The sequence below is a fragment of the Phascolarctos cinereus genome, unplaced genomic scaffold (genome assembly GCF_003287225.1).
Source record: "Phascolarctos cinereus isolate Bilbo 61053 unplaced genomic scaffold, phaCin_HiC Scaffold_5;HRSCAF=322, whole genome shotgun sequence".
NCBI classification, from domain to species: Eukaryota; Metazoa; Chordata; class Mammalia; order Diprotodontia; family Phascolarctidae; genus Phascolarctos; species Phascolarctos cinereus.
The window spans coordinates 58,062,603-58,078,164 of record NW_027555958.1 but is presented as its reverse complement, the minus strand read 5'-3'; the positions used below and the strand labels follow the sequence as shown (position 1 = coordinate 58,078,164).

General features: G+C 44.2%; 2 protein-coding genes across 6 annotated transcripts in view; both read right to left on the bottom strand.

Annotated features, from left to right (window-relative positions):
• The window catches only part of SLC16A4 (solute carrier family 16 member 4), a 30,908-nt gene extending 22,989 nt beyond the window's left edge, over nucleotides 1–7,919 (bottom strand). For all 5 annotated transcript variants that reach the window (XM_021000995.2, XM_021000988.2, XM_021001008.2 and 2 more), the window contains exons 1-2: nucleotides 5,269–7,919; nucleotides 4,143–4,265 (exon numbers count right to left, since the gene is read on the bottom strand). In XM_021000995.2, coding sequence (XP_020856654.1) covers nucleotides 4,143–4,226 — 84 coding nt within the window. In that variant the 5' untranslated portion in view covers nucleotides 4,227–4,265; nucleotides 5,269–7,919. The remainder of the gene's footprint in view (nucleotides 1–4,142; nucleotides 4,266–5,268) is intronic.
• Nucleotides 7,920–8,021: 102 nt separating this feature from the next.
• Nucleotides 8,022–15,138, bottom strand: LAMTOR5 (late endosomal/lysosomal adaptor, MAPK and MTOR activator 5). Its single transcript, XM_021001215.2, has 4 exons — nucleotides 14,849–15,138; nucleotides 14,538–14,599; nucleotides 9,867–9,984; nucleotides 8,022–8,839 (listed from the first exon to the last, which is right to left on the bottom strand). Exons 1-4 carry the CDS (start codon nucleotides 14,881–14,883, stop codon nucleotides 8,779–8,781), a joined length of 276 nt encoding a protein of 91 aa, XP_020856874.1. The 5' UTR covers nucleotides 14,884–15,138; the 3' UTR covers nucleotides 8,022–8,778.
• Nucleotides 15,139–15,562: the final 424 nt, after the last annotated feature.

The window sequence follows — 15,562 nt, the reverse complement described above, 5'->3', positions numbered from 1 at the left end:
TTCATCTTCGAAGCACCATCTAGAGAGGGCAGTGGGTCAGAAGGATGGTGAAGAGACTCAAGTGTGTCATAAGAGGATGGGTTGAAAAAGCTGGGGCTGTTTGTCTTTGAGAAGAGAGGACTTGGAGACATGATCATTCTCTTATAGTATTTAAAGATCTCCTTCCCTAAACTGACTTCTTGCATCTAACCTTTTCCTCTGTCTTCAGAACTTCAAACTACATGCATACCTGTTCCTCATACTTCTAGCAGATGACTTTGGTCTCCGTCTTCTGGAGCAGAGTACGAGTCTTGTTCAGGTACGAGTCGGGTTAGGTGGTCTCTGAAGTAGCTTGGAACTCTGGAGATTTTATATTTCTGTGAAATAGAGGACCCTGACAAGAGCTTCCTGAACATCTTTGTCAATTCTGTTGTCCTTCCCTCCCAACTCTGAGGAAGAAGTGTTTCCCTACCTGTGGCCAAGGATTCAAATTCTAGGTGCCACATTTTAGGGAAGGACATTGACAGACTGGAGCGGGTGCAAAGGAGTGTGAGGAGTCTCAGAACTGTGCCCCAAAAGAATGGGCTGAATTACCTTGCCTGTGTCCTTGAACCCCCTTCCTCCAAGTCATTACCCCCCTCTCCAATGGATCTTTCATCTGCCAATAAACATATTTAGACCTCCTCAAACCGAATACCTTCTTTTGACCCTTCTATTCTTTACAGCTAGCAACCAAACCTTCTTCCCCCTTCATTGCCAAATTTTTTTTTAAAAAAAGACTGGATTTGATTGCTTCTATTTCCTTAGCATCTCTCTAGAAACATGGCTTCCATCATTATCACTTCACTGAAACAACTCTTGAGGGTCACTAATGACCTCCTAATTATCACATCTGATAGCGTTTTTTTAAGCCCTTCTTGACGTCTTTGCAGTATCTGATACTTGAACACCCCCTTTTTTGATATTTTCATCTCCCTTGGTTTCTGAGATGACTTACTTAAGTACCTAGGAGATGAAAACAACATTGTGTCTGAAAAGAGCTCACGCTGATAGTGGGCATGTGAACTGTGTATCAATAAACTGATACAATCTAGAATGAAGACTGAGGTTATTTTAGTTGGAGTAGAATTTTATGAAAGACTCCTTGGAGGACATGACAAGGAAGCTGAGCCTCGAAAGGAAACAGTAAAGATTGAATGAGATCAAAATCAGTACTACAATTTGGCTGGGATTCAGAATGTGAAAGTGAGTAGGATGAAATGAGTTGGGGAAAGGAGTAAAGTAAGTTGGGGCTATGTTATGGAGGCCTTGTAATGCCAGGCTAAAATTCTTATAACTATCCTAAGAGGAAGGACTTGACCACCTGCCCCATAAAGCAGCTCTAGAACCACAGAATTCTAGAGCTTAGGGTCACCTTCCAGCTTGAGAACCAGACTGGTGTCCCTATCATAATCCGAGAGAGAGCATTTCTTGGGCAATTGATGGTGTTAATTAGCTGAAGATGAGGTCAGTGACCTCCTTAAAGACTCTGGGCAGCATGAAAGTGATTTTACTGTCACAAAACAATAATATGCCTTTGGAGAAATTTTCCTGGGAAGTATTTTTTTCAAGTAGATTAATTTTAAGCCTGACTTCAAGATGGCAAGCAAAAGGGAAAAAAAATTAACAAGTTTTTTAAGTTAGAATCACACAATTTACGAAGTTAAATCATAGCATCTCATGTTGAAAACAAAAAATATCTCCGAGAGGAAAATGAGTGAAATCGGCATTTGGCAAATGGTTTATTCTAAGAGAAATTGACATTTAGTCTTTTTTGGTTCCTCTGCATCTTAGGAGTCTCTGAAACTTGTCCAAGCACTCACTACCTCCTCCTTCCGGGACTGTATAACACTAGCCTCCCAATTGTCCCCACTCCAATAAGGCTTGCCTCCCTCCAGCTGCCAGTTCAGGTTTGACCATGACACTCTCCAGCTCAGGAAGCTTTCCATAGCTTTTAGGACAACATACAAACTCCTTTGTTTGTCCCTAGGATAAACAATCTTTGGCAGTTTGGCTCCAGGCTATTTATCTAGGCTGATTATATGTTAACTTTGCTTCATACACTGACTGTATGCTCTGGCAGGGGTGGGGACCCTGCGGCCTCTAGGCCACATGTAGGTCCTCGGGTGTGGCCTTTTGACTAGGTCCAAGTTTCAGGGAACAGATCCTTCTAATTAAATCGATTTGTTCTGTGGAGTTTGGGTTCAGTCAAAGGGCCACCCTTGAGGACCTAGAGGGCCACATGTGGCCTCGAGGCCGCAGGTTCTCCCACCCCCAAATCTAGCCAAAAGTGATCTGTTCCATTCTCATAGATGACATCTCTGGCTTCCATGTGTTTGCACAGGCTGTTCCCTAAGTCTGGATTGCTCGCCTTCCTCCTTCGCTGGAGTGGTACCTTCTCCAAAGTGCCTTTCCTGGGACCCCCAGGTTATGGTGTCCCTACCCTCATCACCGTATGTTATTTGTGAGTCTCCCAAGTGTTTACGTTGTGTGTCTGTGCCCCATCACTGCAGATTTATTGAGCGTGTCTCCTAATTCTGGACATGTTCTCTTCAGTAGCATATAGGTGTTGAAACTGGCTCCCTTTAGTATTGCCAGGTGCTTGCACAGTGCTGGCTCATAGAGGAGGTACCTAGTAAGTGCACATTGAGTGAGGACCCCACCCAAGGACTACCTGAGGCTACTTCCTTTCCCTCCAACTTAAAGAAATATATACTGCCTAGCTGGTGAATACCTTGTATGGCAAAATTCTGGTATCCACTAGGGATGCTTTTCCACTTCCTAGACACATTGTGGGCAACCAGGTGGATAGAGCACTGGGCTTGGGATCAGGAAGACTCATCTTTCAGAGTTCAAATCTGTCCTCAGACCCTTCCTAGCTGCGTGACCCTGGGCAAGTCACTTAACCCCGTTTGCCTCAGTTTTCCCATCTGTCAAATGAACTAGAGAAGGCAATGGCAAAACCACTCCAGTATCTTTGCCAAGAAAACCTCAGACAGGGTCACGAAGAGTCAGACACAACTGAACGACAAGACACATGGCCTGCTCCCTACTGGGCTGACAACCTGAGCATTGTTTTGTTTTCTGACTGTTTCCTAAAGCCAGCTGGAAATTATTCAGAGCCTCCCTTCCCTTTCCCACTACCAACACCATCACACAGTGAAGAGTCGCTGCTGTCAGGAATGGCAGTGAAGCTAGACTTGTCTGTGGTTGTGTAGACCACAATACGGACATACAGAATATAGAATTGCCACAGTTCTCGGAACGGGCGATGGGGAGGCGGGATCTCACAGACAAAGCTGCTTATGTCTGTCTCCACTGTTCCATGGGTCAACTTGGACCCTTCCCCCTGCCCCTTTTTTTTCCTTTCACAAAGCTCCTTGAGGGAAAGGGAGTAGACTAATTATATATAGAAATGGGCGTGAAGTCCAGTTACTTTTTAACAATGAGATAGCTCAGGGTGGGGAAAGGTCAGTGTCCTAGTAGGTTGTCTTTTTTTTTTTTTTCAGTTAAGAAAGTTACAAATACTTGTAGATTGACAATGAATCTTAATCCACCTCAGTAAGCAGGAGAATTCAGCTACTCTCCTTGCCCCTTTCCATAATGATGGGTGCTGCTATCCTGCATGGTTAGTTTGTCGTCCTTCCTTCTTGAAGAGGACCAAAATGACATCACTATGTTGGGGTTAAGGTACGCTGTGTCCAGCGGTGGCCGATCAGACTACACATGAGCTTGGAAAGCTCTGTCTACTGCAGGTTGGGCACCAGTAATTCGTTTGGACATTTGGAATGGAGAAGCTCTAAGCTGGCGCATTTCACATCTCCTTTTGATCACTACAATTCTGCAGTGCTCGTAGAGCACAGTGCCTTATCTGATGTGGGCATGTCCTGTGCCAGTGCCTCCCAGACTTGCGTACTTGTGGAAAGGAGTGAGGCGTGGGCATTTGCCACAGTCATTTCTCTGTCAGCATCTTGGCAGCATCCCTTTATGTCCCCAGAAAAGGACCGACCCTACTCACTGTGCGACACCCCCGTGTCCCAACTGCCAGGAAGCTAGAGTAAAGCAGCGGATAGTAGCTCGGCTTTCTGATAGGAAGGAAAACGTATCATCTCATAAACTTTTACCAGGAAGAAATGGAACACTATCATCCACCCCCATCCTCCGTCAAGGGGTTCAGCGTAAGGGCGTGACTTTGTCCCCTTCAGCATGACAACTGTTCCCGCTCCTCTCGCGCCCGTAAGAGAATCCTGCAAGAAAGTGCCCGTTTCCTAGTTAGCAGTTCAAGTAAGCTTTTAGATCCCCTTCATTTTAGTGGTACTCTGCAGTCTACTAATTTAAAGAAACTCACTACCTCTCTCTTTTCCTTTGCTTCCTTTAAGTTCTGAGCTTATAGCATAGGTTCTGTGACCTCAATCTCAAAAATCCTGTTCTGTCTACACTGTACGCTTTTGAGAATTTTCTGCTGTCTTGTTTACACTTTTTTTTTTTAAACAAAATTGACTTCCTGTGTGATGGTCCCTGAAAATCATTCACTCCCTGCTTATCTGACCCTCGGGACTGAAGGTCTGTTAGTGGGTTAAATAGAGATAAGGATCACTCAAATGGTGTAATCAAAGGGGTACTAAAAAGCTGACTCACCAGAAAATCTTTGACCCATTACCTTAGGGCATTCTTTGACATTCTCACTTATTTGAGGGGAGGGATCCCTGATCATCCCTGTCTTGGTTGAATGAAGAAGTCCTCTGACACAGGGTCCTTTTCACCCCAATTTCCCATGATAGGTTTGGCCAAACCAATTCCCTTTTACTTTTTCATGATGTTATTAGTTTGGGAGATACTTTAATTCAATAAACAATTAGCACCTATTGTGTGGAAGTGCTCACAAAGATGAAGAATTATAGGTTCCCTCTTCTCAGGGATATCCTTAATAAAGTCTAACAGTTGGCCCTCTCCCAACCTCCAAAAAGACTGAGGCACCTTACGGCATCTCCAGAAAGCCCCTCATCTGTTAAAGATAATGTTAGAATATGGCCTGGTTAACACACTGCATTGGCATGGATTAGTTTACGAGTTCCCCACAGATCAGGGTAGGTGGTGGTAGGCAGGACAGACCCAGTTCTGGGACAGCCTGGCAACACTAAATGCCTCAATTGCTGGACTGTGATGGGGGAAGGGGATAGGCTGGTATTGGGGGAGGAATGTATCCCCACTATAAGTCAAATGAAGCACAAAATTCCATTTCCATCTTACCTTTTGATGTAAAACTCGGGAAAGGAAGCCTCATCAAGTAAGTCAGTTTAAGAAGAAAAGTAAATTATAACATGTCTCGGATTTTTATTCCTTTTCAACAGCTCCTTGCTTCAGCATGCGTGAAACGTAGCACAAGTGAGCATTTATAAGAGCCTGAAAAAAGAGCAGACTGAGCAAAACCAGTCTTGGTTCCCAACGGACTTTACTTCCTGAAGGGAGGGGCAAGGCCTGTCATTTGATCCAGCCAATATCCTTTCCCAAGTGGTCTCTCAGCACTCATCCCTAGGCCTATCCTTCTAGCTCCTCCTAGGTCCACAAACTCTCTTCTATTGTAAACAACCACCCTTTCATTCTTTATCTCCTAAATGTCTATCTTTTGGATTTCTCCTGAAAGTCCCTGGCTATCTTTTCCAATGGGAACGCTTCATCTCCTTCACTCCCTCCTTTCCTTCTTGGACCAGGAGTCAGCATACTGCTATGCCAGACTTGCCTCTTGAAATTCATTAACTTCCTGTTACTTCATCCTGACCTCCAGGTTATTCCCTTTCTTAATTTACTTCATATGGCTGAGGTTTTTTTGTCTGTTCTTATTCCTGTCATCGTTGAGACCTTCAGTATTCACGTTGATGACCAATTACCCTGGCCTTCAGATCAAATTCACATCAGTTCTCCCACTCAACCCCAACTCGTTTACAACTTCCTTCCAGCCAGTCATTGAGTGATGATGACGTTTAGGATATGATCACCTCCAACTCTGAATTTTTACATTGCCTACTCCAGGCTCTTTTATTATCTTTTCTACTTGGCTTTTGGGACACTGCTTTCCTGGTTTTCCTCCAGTAACAGATCCCATTCCTTGGTAGGCTCATCATCCTGTCCCTTAAGTGTGACTAGCACCTACTATAGTGCCACAGCCACTGGGGCCCATTAGGGCTTGATTCTTTCCCATGTCTAGTATTCTGAATTATCTTACCATTCTGGATTGTCAGTTCTGTGCAGGTAACTCCCCAATATATACACCTGGTCCAATTTTGCCCTTGAATTAGCCCCTTATCTTCAATTTTGCTTGCTGAACATTTCTTTGGATTCCTGCCCCAATCCTAATCATGTCCAAAACTGAAGCCATCTTTAATAATGAACCTGCCTGCCCTGTTTCTGTTAATGGCACCTCCTCATTACCCATGCTGGAAAGATTCATGTCAAAGTCCAGCTGGTTCTTGCATCCCTCACCACCCCACTCTCCATTCACTCTGCCTGTACTTTAGTACATGTCTCTTACATGGAATGAAATAATCTAACTTAGCTTTTCTTACTCCAGGTTCCCTGTCCCCTACCCCCTTTCCAGCCATCCTCATAACAAAACGGCCAATCACTCAAAATCAATCATTTTCTCCTTTCAGATGGGATGCAGATTCCATCATAAGGCTGTCTGTGCACCTGCCTCGCCAGCCTTTACCACCCTCCCTTGATGCATTCTGTGCTGTAGGCAAGGTAGTGTCCCAGATCTCCTCTCCCACTACTGAACTTGTCATCCTCTATATAGTTCATGCAACACATCCATGCCCAAAATGCACTCTCCCTGTCAAAAACTTACCTTCCAAGACTCAGTTCAGGTGTCACCTCCAAAAACCCTTTCCTAATCAGTGTTGTCCCTCCCTTTTTCTGGATCCCTTCCTTGCCTCCTTCATATTCTATTGCATCATAATTACTTGCCCTTCTTCCCTTTATAGGATTTTTGATCCTTGGGCATGGATGGGCATTTTCTTCTTTTTTTTTTCTGGCAGCCCCAGTCAAGTAGAACTTCAATACCCGATCATAGTGTGGAGATGACCTTGAATTCTTGAAGATGCAGCTGGCAGAATAAGAGTTCTGGCAAGAGCTATAAAGGCTTAAGATTGTGGGCCTAGTGGGTATTAGATTTAAGTGTGGACAAGCTCATAATCAAGTTGGTCATGGTAATTAAACCTTTGTGGTGGTAGGACTACAGCAGGATATCAATGTCACCACTACCCACCTTGACAAAAGCCCAGATCCTCTGAAGTATTTCCAATTGTTTCTAACATAGTAGGCACATAAATGTTTAACTGACCTGAACTATGTAAGGCACATTTCTTTAACACCTTAAAAAATGTCCCTTATAACAACCCTGAGAAGTAGGTAATGCTTATAAGTTAAGTGATTAAGATGGGGATACTAGCTCATGTTTCCTGACTCCAAATTTTTTTTTTACCATACTCCATGTAAGACAACAGGATCCAGAAATATCTCAAAAAGCTGGAATGATGGGCTGAATAGAATAAGCTGAACTTTACTAATAAATGTGAAATCCTTTACCTAGGATTAGAAAAGTCTAACCACATAAGGACAGCATGGGAACGATGGGGCTAGAGACAATAGCTCAGTGTTGATCAACAGGTATGGCATTCCTGTCCTGCATCGTCTGAGGCTATACTGGCAGCAGTAGTGTCTGTACCGGCTAGACTACATCAAGAACAGGGAGGTGACGTTTGCTTCTGGGAGTCACAATTCAGGAAACACACTGACAGAAATGGAGCGCTTCCAGAAGGCAAATGAGGTGAAGACTCAAATGTTCTGAGGCATGCTTGGAGGACTTGAAGCCATCTTGAAATGTTTGAAGATGTGTCTTATACAAATCATCTTCAGAGGACTGCCCTGGCATGGGTGGATTAGAAAATGGAGAAGGGCAAATTTTGGCTCCGTACGTGGAAGGACTTCCTAACAAACTGCAGACAGGCGTTCAATAAATATTTATTGCATGAAATTATATTAGAGAATATTTCCTCTTACTGTAAAATTACAATTTTTTCCTAATACTTGTGATAGCTGCTCTCAATGTAGGGCAACAAGGATCATATTTCACTTGCAGTAGATCAAGCATCTGCTTGCCTGCTTATATATGGTTATGCATATTATACATATAACTTAGAGAAGACGCATTCCTTACTTTCAGAAAGTTAATTATTTTAACAGACTAAACATAAAAGTATTTTCCTACCACCTCTCCCATTTCTTCTTATGCTAAGTGTCCTTTGCTGGAGAAATTAAGGTTAATTAGCCATCATACCCCCATCATCGGACACCACTCTTTTGGAGAAGGCAGGGGCTTTAGGAAAACTTGGAAAGGTATGCAGTTCGGATCATAAGCCTTTTAAAAGAAAATTTTGATCTTACGCTATATAGGTTGTGTGATGCAAACATCTTATACAATCTAGGAAAAGCTCAGTGCTTTTCTCCAGCTATATTTATTGACCATACCCAAAGTCCAGCGATACAGAAGAACCTGATTTTGACAGGTGCCTTAAAACCTTATTACCCTTTCTCACTAAGTGCTTACCAAAGGCAACTTTAAAATAATAAACAGGAAAAAAGCAAGTATTACATTTAATAGCTGGCCTGATACTAGCACTTAAACGTGGAGCAGGATAAGAGAAATGAGATGGAAAGATTGGTTTGAGTTCTACAACTGTTTGGAGACTTAGGTCTGAGAGGTCAAGATGCCATTTTATGCACTGCCACGGTGATGCCATCATGTTTCTGGATCATTATATTCCTGAAAGGCAAAGCAGAGGAAATTTGATAATGTTTATTCAAACCGGTGGTGTCATCACAGGCTGGTCTCCAACTTAATGACCATATAACCATTCTATCTGCTTTATTACTAGGAAATAACAGAAGTTTAAAGTCATAGCTAAGATACTAGGGACTTCACATTTTAAAATTATTTGGGTACATGTCACTACTGTCACAGAAAAAATGACATCTTTTAGGATGACTTTTTTTCTCTGCTACTCATTTCTTGGTTCAAGGGAATATCAGGTCTACATTTATACAATGTACTATCAAATTTATCTTTAGTTTCTATAACTTCTCTTAAGGTGTTAATTAATCTAATGTGGGAAGGATTAACAAAATTAATACTGGGGCATAGGGAAATGCTACCAACCCATTTGCTATATTTGTGGTTCTAAAGCTGAGGTTGTTAATGTTCCGAGGAATCTGTGAATAGATTTTAGGGGGTTTGTGAATTTGGATGGGGGAAAAAAATTCCATCTTTAGTTTCCCTAGCCTCTAGAGTATTTCCTTCACTTATGAATGTAGGAGAAAAAAAAAAACCTTATTCTGAGAAGGGTTCCACATCTATAGGCTTCACCAAGCTCCCAAAGGTGTTTATAAAACACAAAAGGATTAAGAACCCTTTGCTTTAAAGCAGAGGTTCCCAAACTTATTTGACCTACTGCTCCTTTTTAAAAAAAAATTACTCAGTGTCCCCCTGGGGTTAAGTTAGGTTAACCCTTATTTTTATTCAAGAGCCCCCAATTGCACCCGAGGCTACTATCACCCCCCTGGATAGTTCCAGCACACCCCAAGGGGTGGTATCTCCCACTCTGGGAACCTATGCAAAGGAACATGTAAATACTCCTAAAGGACATAGGGAAAACCTTCTTTTCAGTCAGCCCAATGATAGCATTGAAATGTGAATGAAACATGGAGGCGCAACTCTGATTTGAGATAAAATTTCTCATCAATAATGGGAAAGAGGGGGCCTTTAAGATTAAGATCTAACTCTACATACTCACCCATTGTCTGACTCTAGACAGACCACAGGAATGTCTGTTGGGTCAGAGGTTAGTTTAGCTGCTTGTTGGGCTAGGACAGAGATCACCCCGGCATGTTCATCTGACAGGGTTCCACGGCCTAAAAGACACAGAAATGCTCCAACCTAAGCATCTACTCTTTGGGATGACAATAGTAATAAATATGTAGAATTCCAATTCAGTGAAGAATGTTTTAACTCACTCCCGCTTATGCTAATTTCTGGCTCAATCTACACAATCAAGTTAGGTAATTGCCAGTCTTAAACAAAGGGCCACCAGAAAGCTCTGCCTTAAATTTCATGATCCATCCCAATGAGGGAATGAAAGCTGTATTTCAGATCGATCTGAAAGTCACACAGGTTCAGTCATGCAAAGTCAACTGAAATAAGAAACTGATAAAACAAATTAATTTTTTGACTTCATTTACTAAACTCAACCCCCCTGTGTCCCCTAAAGCCTTCTGTCCAGGATCAACTCACCTTGACAATGTGGGCACTCTAGAAGCTCTTTATTTCTTGGTTAGAATAAACTGACTTTTTTATTTCCTGAGGCTGAATCCTCCTAAATCAACTTAATGCTAGTAAGATGGGTTTTTATTGATGCCTTATTTCAGTCTTGGGATAATGGGTAAGCCTGAGGTCCTACAAACCAACAGTAATAAGTTTACTTTGAAATATGTTAGCAGCTACAAGAAACAAGCATCCCCTAATTGTGTCTAAAACTAAGCCAGGTAACAGAGGTGTCACCACAACAGATTATGTGGATTTACTGCTGATTGCCGCCTAAGATGTAAACCACAGAGACTCAGTGCTGTTTTACAGGACGGAAGGAAGCCTCTTGGGGACACAAAGTCAAGTTTCAGAATTTAGGCATCTGAATTCTAAACAAGTTTTACAAATGAATCTAGAAAGTAACTTTAACCCTTTAACTCCCCCCCCCCCCCCCCCCACTGCAATCTGCCCAGATTGCATCGGTATCCCTTCCACACACATTTTTTCACACAGAACTCTAGCATGGATTAAAGGCCACGAAAGCCAAGTCTAGTACTGACTGTGGCATGAACAAGTAACAATCTCCATGGTCCCAGTTTCTTCACTTGTGTAATGAATGGATGACCTCTAAAATTCCTTATAATGCCAACATTTATGGTACTACTCTTATTTTAATGGAAACAAATGAAATTTGCTGCCAGGGCCCTCACAATTTCTTTGAGGCTACAAAACCCTAGCAATGGGTCACCTCTTTATAAGTACCCTCACAAAAGTTATTAAAATTTTTTAAAACTGTCTAAACATCAAATAAAAGGAGTATCTCCATATACAAAGTAGAACAAAAAGGATTAAGCATAAACCACAAATCACATCTTAAGTACAGCTGTCCTTCTTTGTGTTTCCTTCTTCATATTTAAAAAAACTGCTTCACTGATCCTTTTTTTTTTTAAAGAGGCAATGGGAGTTAAGCGACTTGCTCAGGGTCAACAGCTAGCTAGTAAGTGTCTGAGACCACATTTGAACTCAGGTCCTCCTGACTCCAGGGCCAGTACTCTATCTACTGTGCCACCTAGCTGCTGCACTGATCCTCTTTAGCAACCTGGTATAATCTTCCTTCTCACTCCCCCTTCCATCAAAAAACAACAACAACAACACCCCCAACCTTACAAAAGCATTTTTCTGATCTTCCTGTGAATACCAGCGCAAAAGGTTTCAAATAAGGGCCTGGTGAAGATCCGCTGTAGTCTGAGCCAGTCTAGCTCATTTGAAAAATGAAAACAAAGTTTGGCTGTCATTTTTTTTTAGCTGCAGCAAATCAATTAAATAAACAATTATTAAGCACTTATTGTGTATAAAGCCCTATGCTAGGGATACTAGAGAAAACAAAAACTCTGTCCTTGCCCTCAAGGAGCTTACTTTGTGACGGGCAGTACACAACTCTAATACCTTATCAATAAAAGATGGAGGTTCCACTAACATGGTGGGTTTTTGAACAGGAGGAAAGGTCTTCTATTGGAGTTGGTACCAAAGTTGAACCTTAGAAGCAGCCACCAAAAAATTCTAAAAAGCAATGATGAGGAAGGAGTCTCTTGGCATGGGGGGTGGGGACCATGGGCAGCCTGTGTAAAAGCATGGAGGGGAGATGGCGTGCCAAGTACTGGAAATAGATAATTTGCCAATATGGCTGGAATACAGAGGGTATGAAGCAGAATATAATGAAACAAGGCAGTAAAGGTAAGCCAGGCTGATACACAGAATGATTCAGAGGAGAGACACCTCTGAAGTGAACACAGGCAAGCCACTGAACTTTTCTGAATTTCAGATTACTCAGCTGTAAAATGGGGTATAATAAGACCTGCAAGGCTTGCTTCACAAGGCTGTTGAGGCCCAAATAAGGTGTCTATAAAGTAGTGTCAGTTATTAAGGGAGGCTCAAGGCTAAGGAGTTTGTACTTTATGCTCTAGACAAGGGGAGAGAGAAGATTTTGGAGGGCAGTGTCATGATCAGACCTGAATTAGGAAAGTAATTTTGGTAGCTGAGAGGAGAATGAGAATGGAGAAACTGGGAGCAGGGAGACCAATTAGGAGGCTATGACAATCTGAACTAGGGTGGTAGCCACTGAGTGAAGAGAAGGGATAGCAGAATCAACACAAGCTGGCAAATGGTGGGACAGGGGGGAGGGGGAAGGAGAGGGAGAATATGCTACTGCCCTCAGCCCAAATAAGGAGTTTTAGGGGAAGAGGTTTCAAGATGAAGATAATAGTTCTGTTTTTAATAAGTTTTTGATAAACTATCATACCTCCAGGGGATGCCACAAAGGCAACTGATAATATAGAAGCGGAGTTCAGGAAAAGATCAGAGCTGGAAACACAGGTTTGAAAGTCATCAGCGCAGAGGTACATTGAATCTGGTAACAGATGAAACCAGGGAGAGCACGTGTGTGGAAGAGGGACCAGGACAGCCCTAGAGAAGTAGACACGTTGAGGAGGTAGGGGACGGCTGGCATTTCAGCAAAGGAGGCACCTCATAGGATGAAAACAGAAAGACAGAACCAGGAGAAAGCAATGCCAAGAAATCCAAATAAGGAAAATATGTTCAAGAAGGGATGGTCAATAGTGTAAAGGCTTTGGAGAAATCAAGGTGCATGAAGACTGAGGAAGGCCGCTGGATTCAGCAGGTAAAGAGATCCTTGGTAACCTTGGAGGAAGCCCAATTACAATTACATGTGGTTGAGAAATGAGTGTCTGGTAAAGAAACAGAGGCCTAGAGTATAGACAATTTTCTCAAGGAGTTTGGCACTGAAAAAAGATGGCAGCATGTGGGGAGGGCAGAGGCAAAGAAACTTTTAAAATGATGGGTCAGACAAGCTTAACTGTAGATGGAGGGTGATGAGAGGGAGGTAATGAAGTCGCTAGATGGGGAGTAGTTATCTATCCCTGTCCTAAGGAATCTCCCAAAGAATCCCTAAACTACCTAAGACTAGTATTAGGGAATGACTGATGAAACTGGCTCTTTGAAGATGAGATTGAAGGCATAAGTAGAAGGGTTTGCCTTTTCAGGGAGGGCTGTGTCTTCCTCAGAGACTGAAGCAAAGAAGCATAGATAGGATGGATGGAGATGTGGAAGAGTTTTGGGGTGTGAGGTAGGGAAAAGGGGATGGGGTGGGGATGTCAACTGCTTATGTTGCTTTTCTCCCTTAAGCAGGAGACCTGCCTCTTTAAAAAAGGCAGCAGTGATCCTACATGGGGTTGGGAGCTGAATAGAGAAGTTTGCAGGTGACAAAATCGCACAGAATCCAGGAAGAGTTAAAAGATTGCACTGAAGGCCCACCTGAAATTATATAACAAATCAGTAATGAAGCCAGTTAAATTTTATTTCTTCCAGTGACAATTCACAAAAATCCTCTACCCTAGGTTGAAGAAAGATTAATGTTTTCTACAGTGAAAAGAGAAGCTATCCTGTGAAACCACAGATTTTTTTAAATCTTGGAAATTCTAGTAAAGAAAACAGCTCAGAGAAACAGGTGTAGAAAGATGTAGCCCTCTATCCCCTTATAAAATGCAAGGACATCAGTGTCACAAACACTATAATCAACAGTAGTAACAATATATAGACCAATCATGGCACTTTGCATATCACTATGTCCCTTCTTAAAGAACACCTGTGGCCCGTGAGGTCCTGGCCTTCTTGCTATTCTCACCTATAACACTCCATCTCCTGAGTGAATTCTTTGTCAACGGTTATCCCAGCCTGGAATGAGGACCTCTTCACGCCCCTCCCGCCCCCCAAGAAATCCCATCTTCCCATCTTCAGCAAGAGGCTTTATCTGCTCGTCGCCACCAGGGGTAGAGCCTTTACTCTGAGGATTCCCTTCCACTTAAACTGTATTTTTTTTTGTATATAGAATCATTTGCACGTTGTCCTCCCCCGTCAGAACACGGGATCCTAGCGTGCAGGGATCACACCGACCTGGGCCTGCATCCCCAGCACATAGTAGGCGCGTTATGCCTGTCCGAAGTATCGGACAACTAGGTACCGCCCGTCTTTTCTCCTTTCACCTTCTTACCAGGAATAGGCATGGAAATGGGGGGGGCGTGGGTGGGTGACCCCCCCTGCCGCCCCAGGGTCGGGGTACACGCTCTTTCTCGAAGATGCTACTTACAGCCCAGGTTCAGTCCCTGCGAGTCCGTACACAGGACGCCGACGATGGACGGGTTCTTCATCCTAGCACAGACCAGAGGCCGACGTTACAGGAGCCCTTTTCTACGCGAGGCCCCCCCACGGGGCCGCGGCCAAAGCGCTACAGGAACAGTCCCGCAGCCCCACCAAGGGGCCCCGAGGCCGGGGCTGCGGACACGGATACCCGCGGGCTGGAGCAGGGAACGCGCCGCCTCCCTTCCCTCCCCTCCCTCCTGGGCCAGGCCTCCAGGAGGCCACCGAAGGGCTCGGACCGTCCGTGCCCACACCACCTACGTGTCCTCGAGGTGCTGCTCCAGGGTAGCCTCCATCTCTGTCTTGACAGCCGATTAGTCCGGGCCGCTCCCGGGGCGTCGCATCATGTGACCGCTCCCTCTCTGGCCCGTGATACAATCACGTGGCTTCAGCGGCCCTGGAGCAACAGCCACGCGACGGGGCTTCCGACGGGACAAAAAGCATCAACTCGCGTCCGAAATTGAAAACACTTCCTTTCTGCCCACCTCTTCCTCGCTGTGTCAGGAGTCCGGAGCCTGCGCAGACGCCGCCAAGCTGGGCACTGTATCCATAGGGCCCTCACGGGGCTAGGGAGGGGACGCCGCCTCCAAGGAGCGTCCCCTGGGCGTCAAGGCCTCCGGTTGTCATGGTTACCCTTGAGGCAGAGTCTTGCGTGGTAGGGGGAGGGGGATGGGCGCGCCAGTGCATCTGCGACTGCGCGCGACCTCCAGGCCCCGCCCGTTGACCCCAGTGCCTCCTCCCTCCCCCCACGCTGTGGAGGGGCTCACACAGAATTAGCCTTGCCCTGGGTGGTGGGGGAGTGTCCAGACTGGGCTTTGCCACTGACGAGGTGACCCAGGGGAAGTACCTTACCTCCCTGGCCCTCAGTTTCTTTCCCTCTAAAATGTCTAGAATAGGGATTTTGCAGCTTTTGGGGCCCTGGAACCTCTGGTGAAACCTATGGACCCTTCTTAGAATCATGTTTTTAAGTGTATA

Excerpts from the sequence above, each read along its gene's own strand:
- LAMTOR5 (XM_021001215.2), bottom strand. The coding sequence starts at position 14,883 with ATGGAGGCTACCCTGGAGCAGCACCTCGAGGACAC. Across the intron at positions 14,600-14,848 it reads GAGCAGCACCTCGAGGACAC|GATGAAGAACCCGTCCATCG; the intron begins GTAGGTGGTGTG and ends GGTCTGTGCTAG. Across the intron at positions 8,840-9,866 it reads TGTCTAGAGTCAGACAATGG|GAATATAATGATCCAGAAAC; the intron begins GTGAGTATGTAG and ends TTTGCCTTTCAG.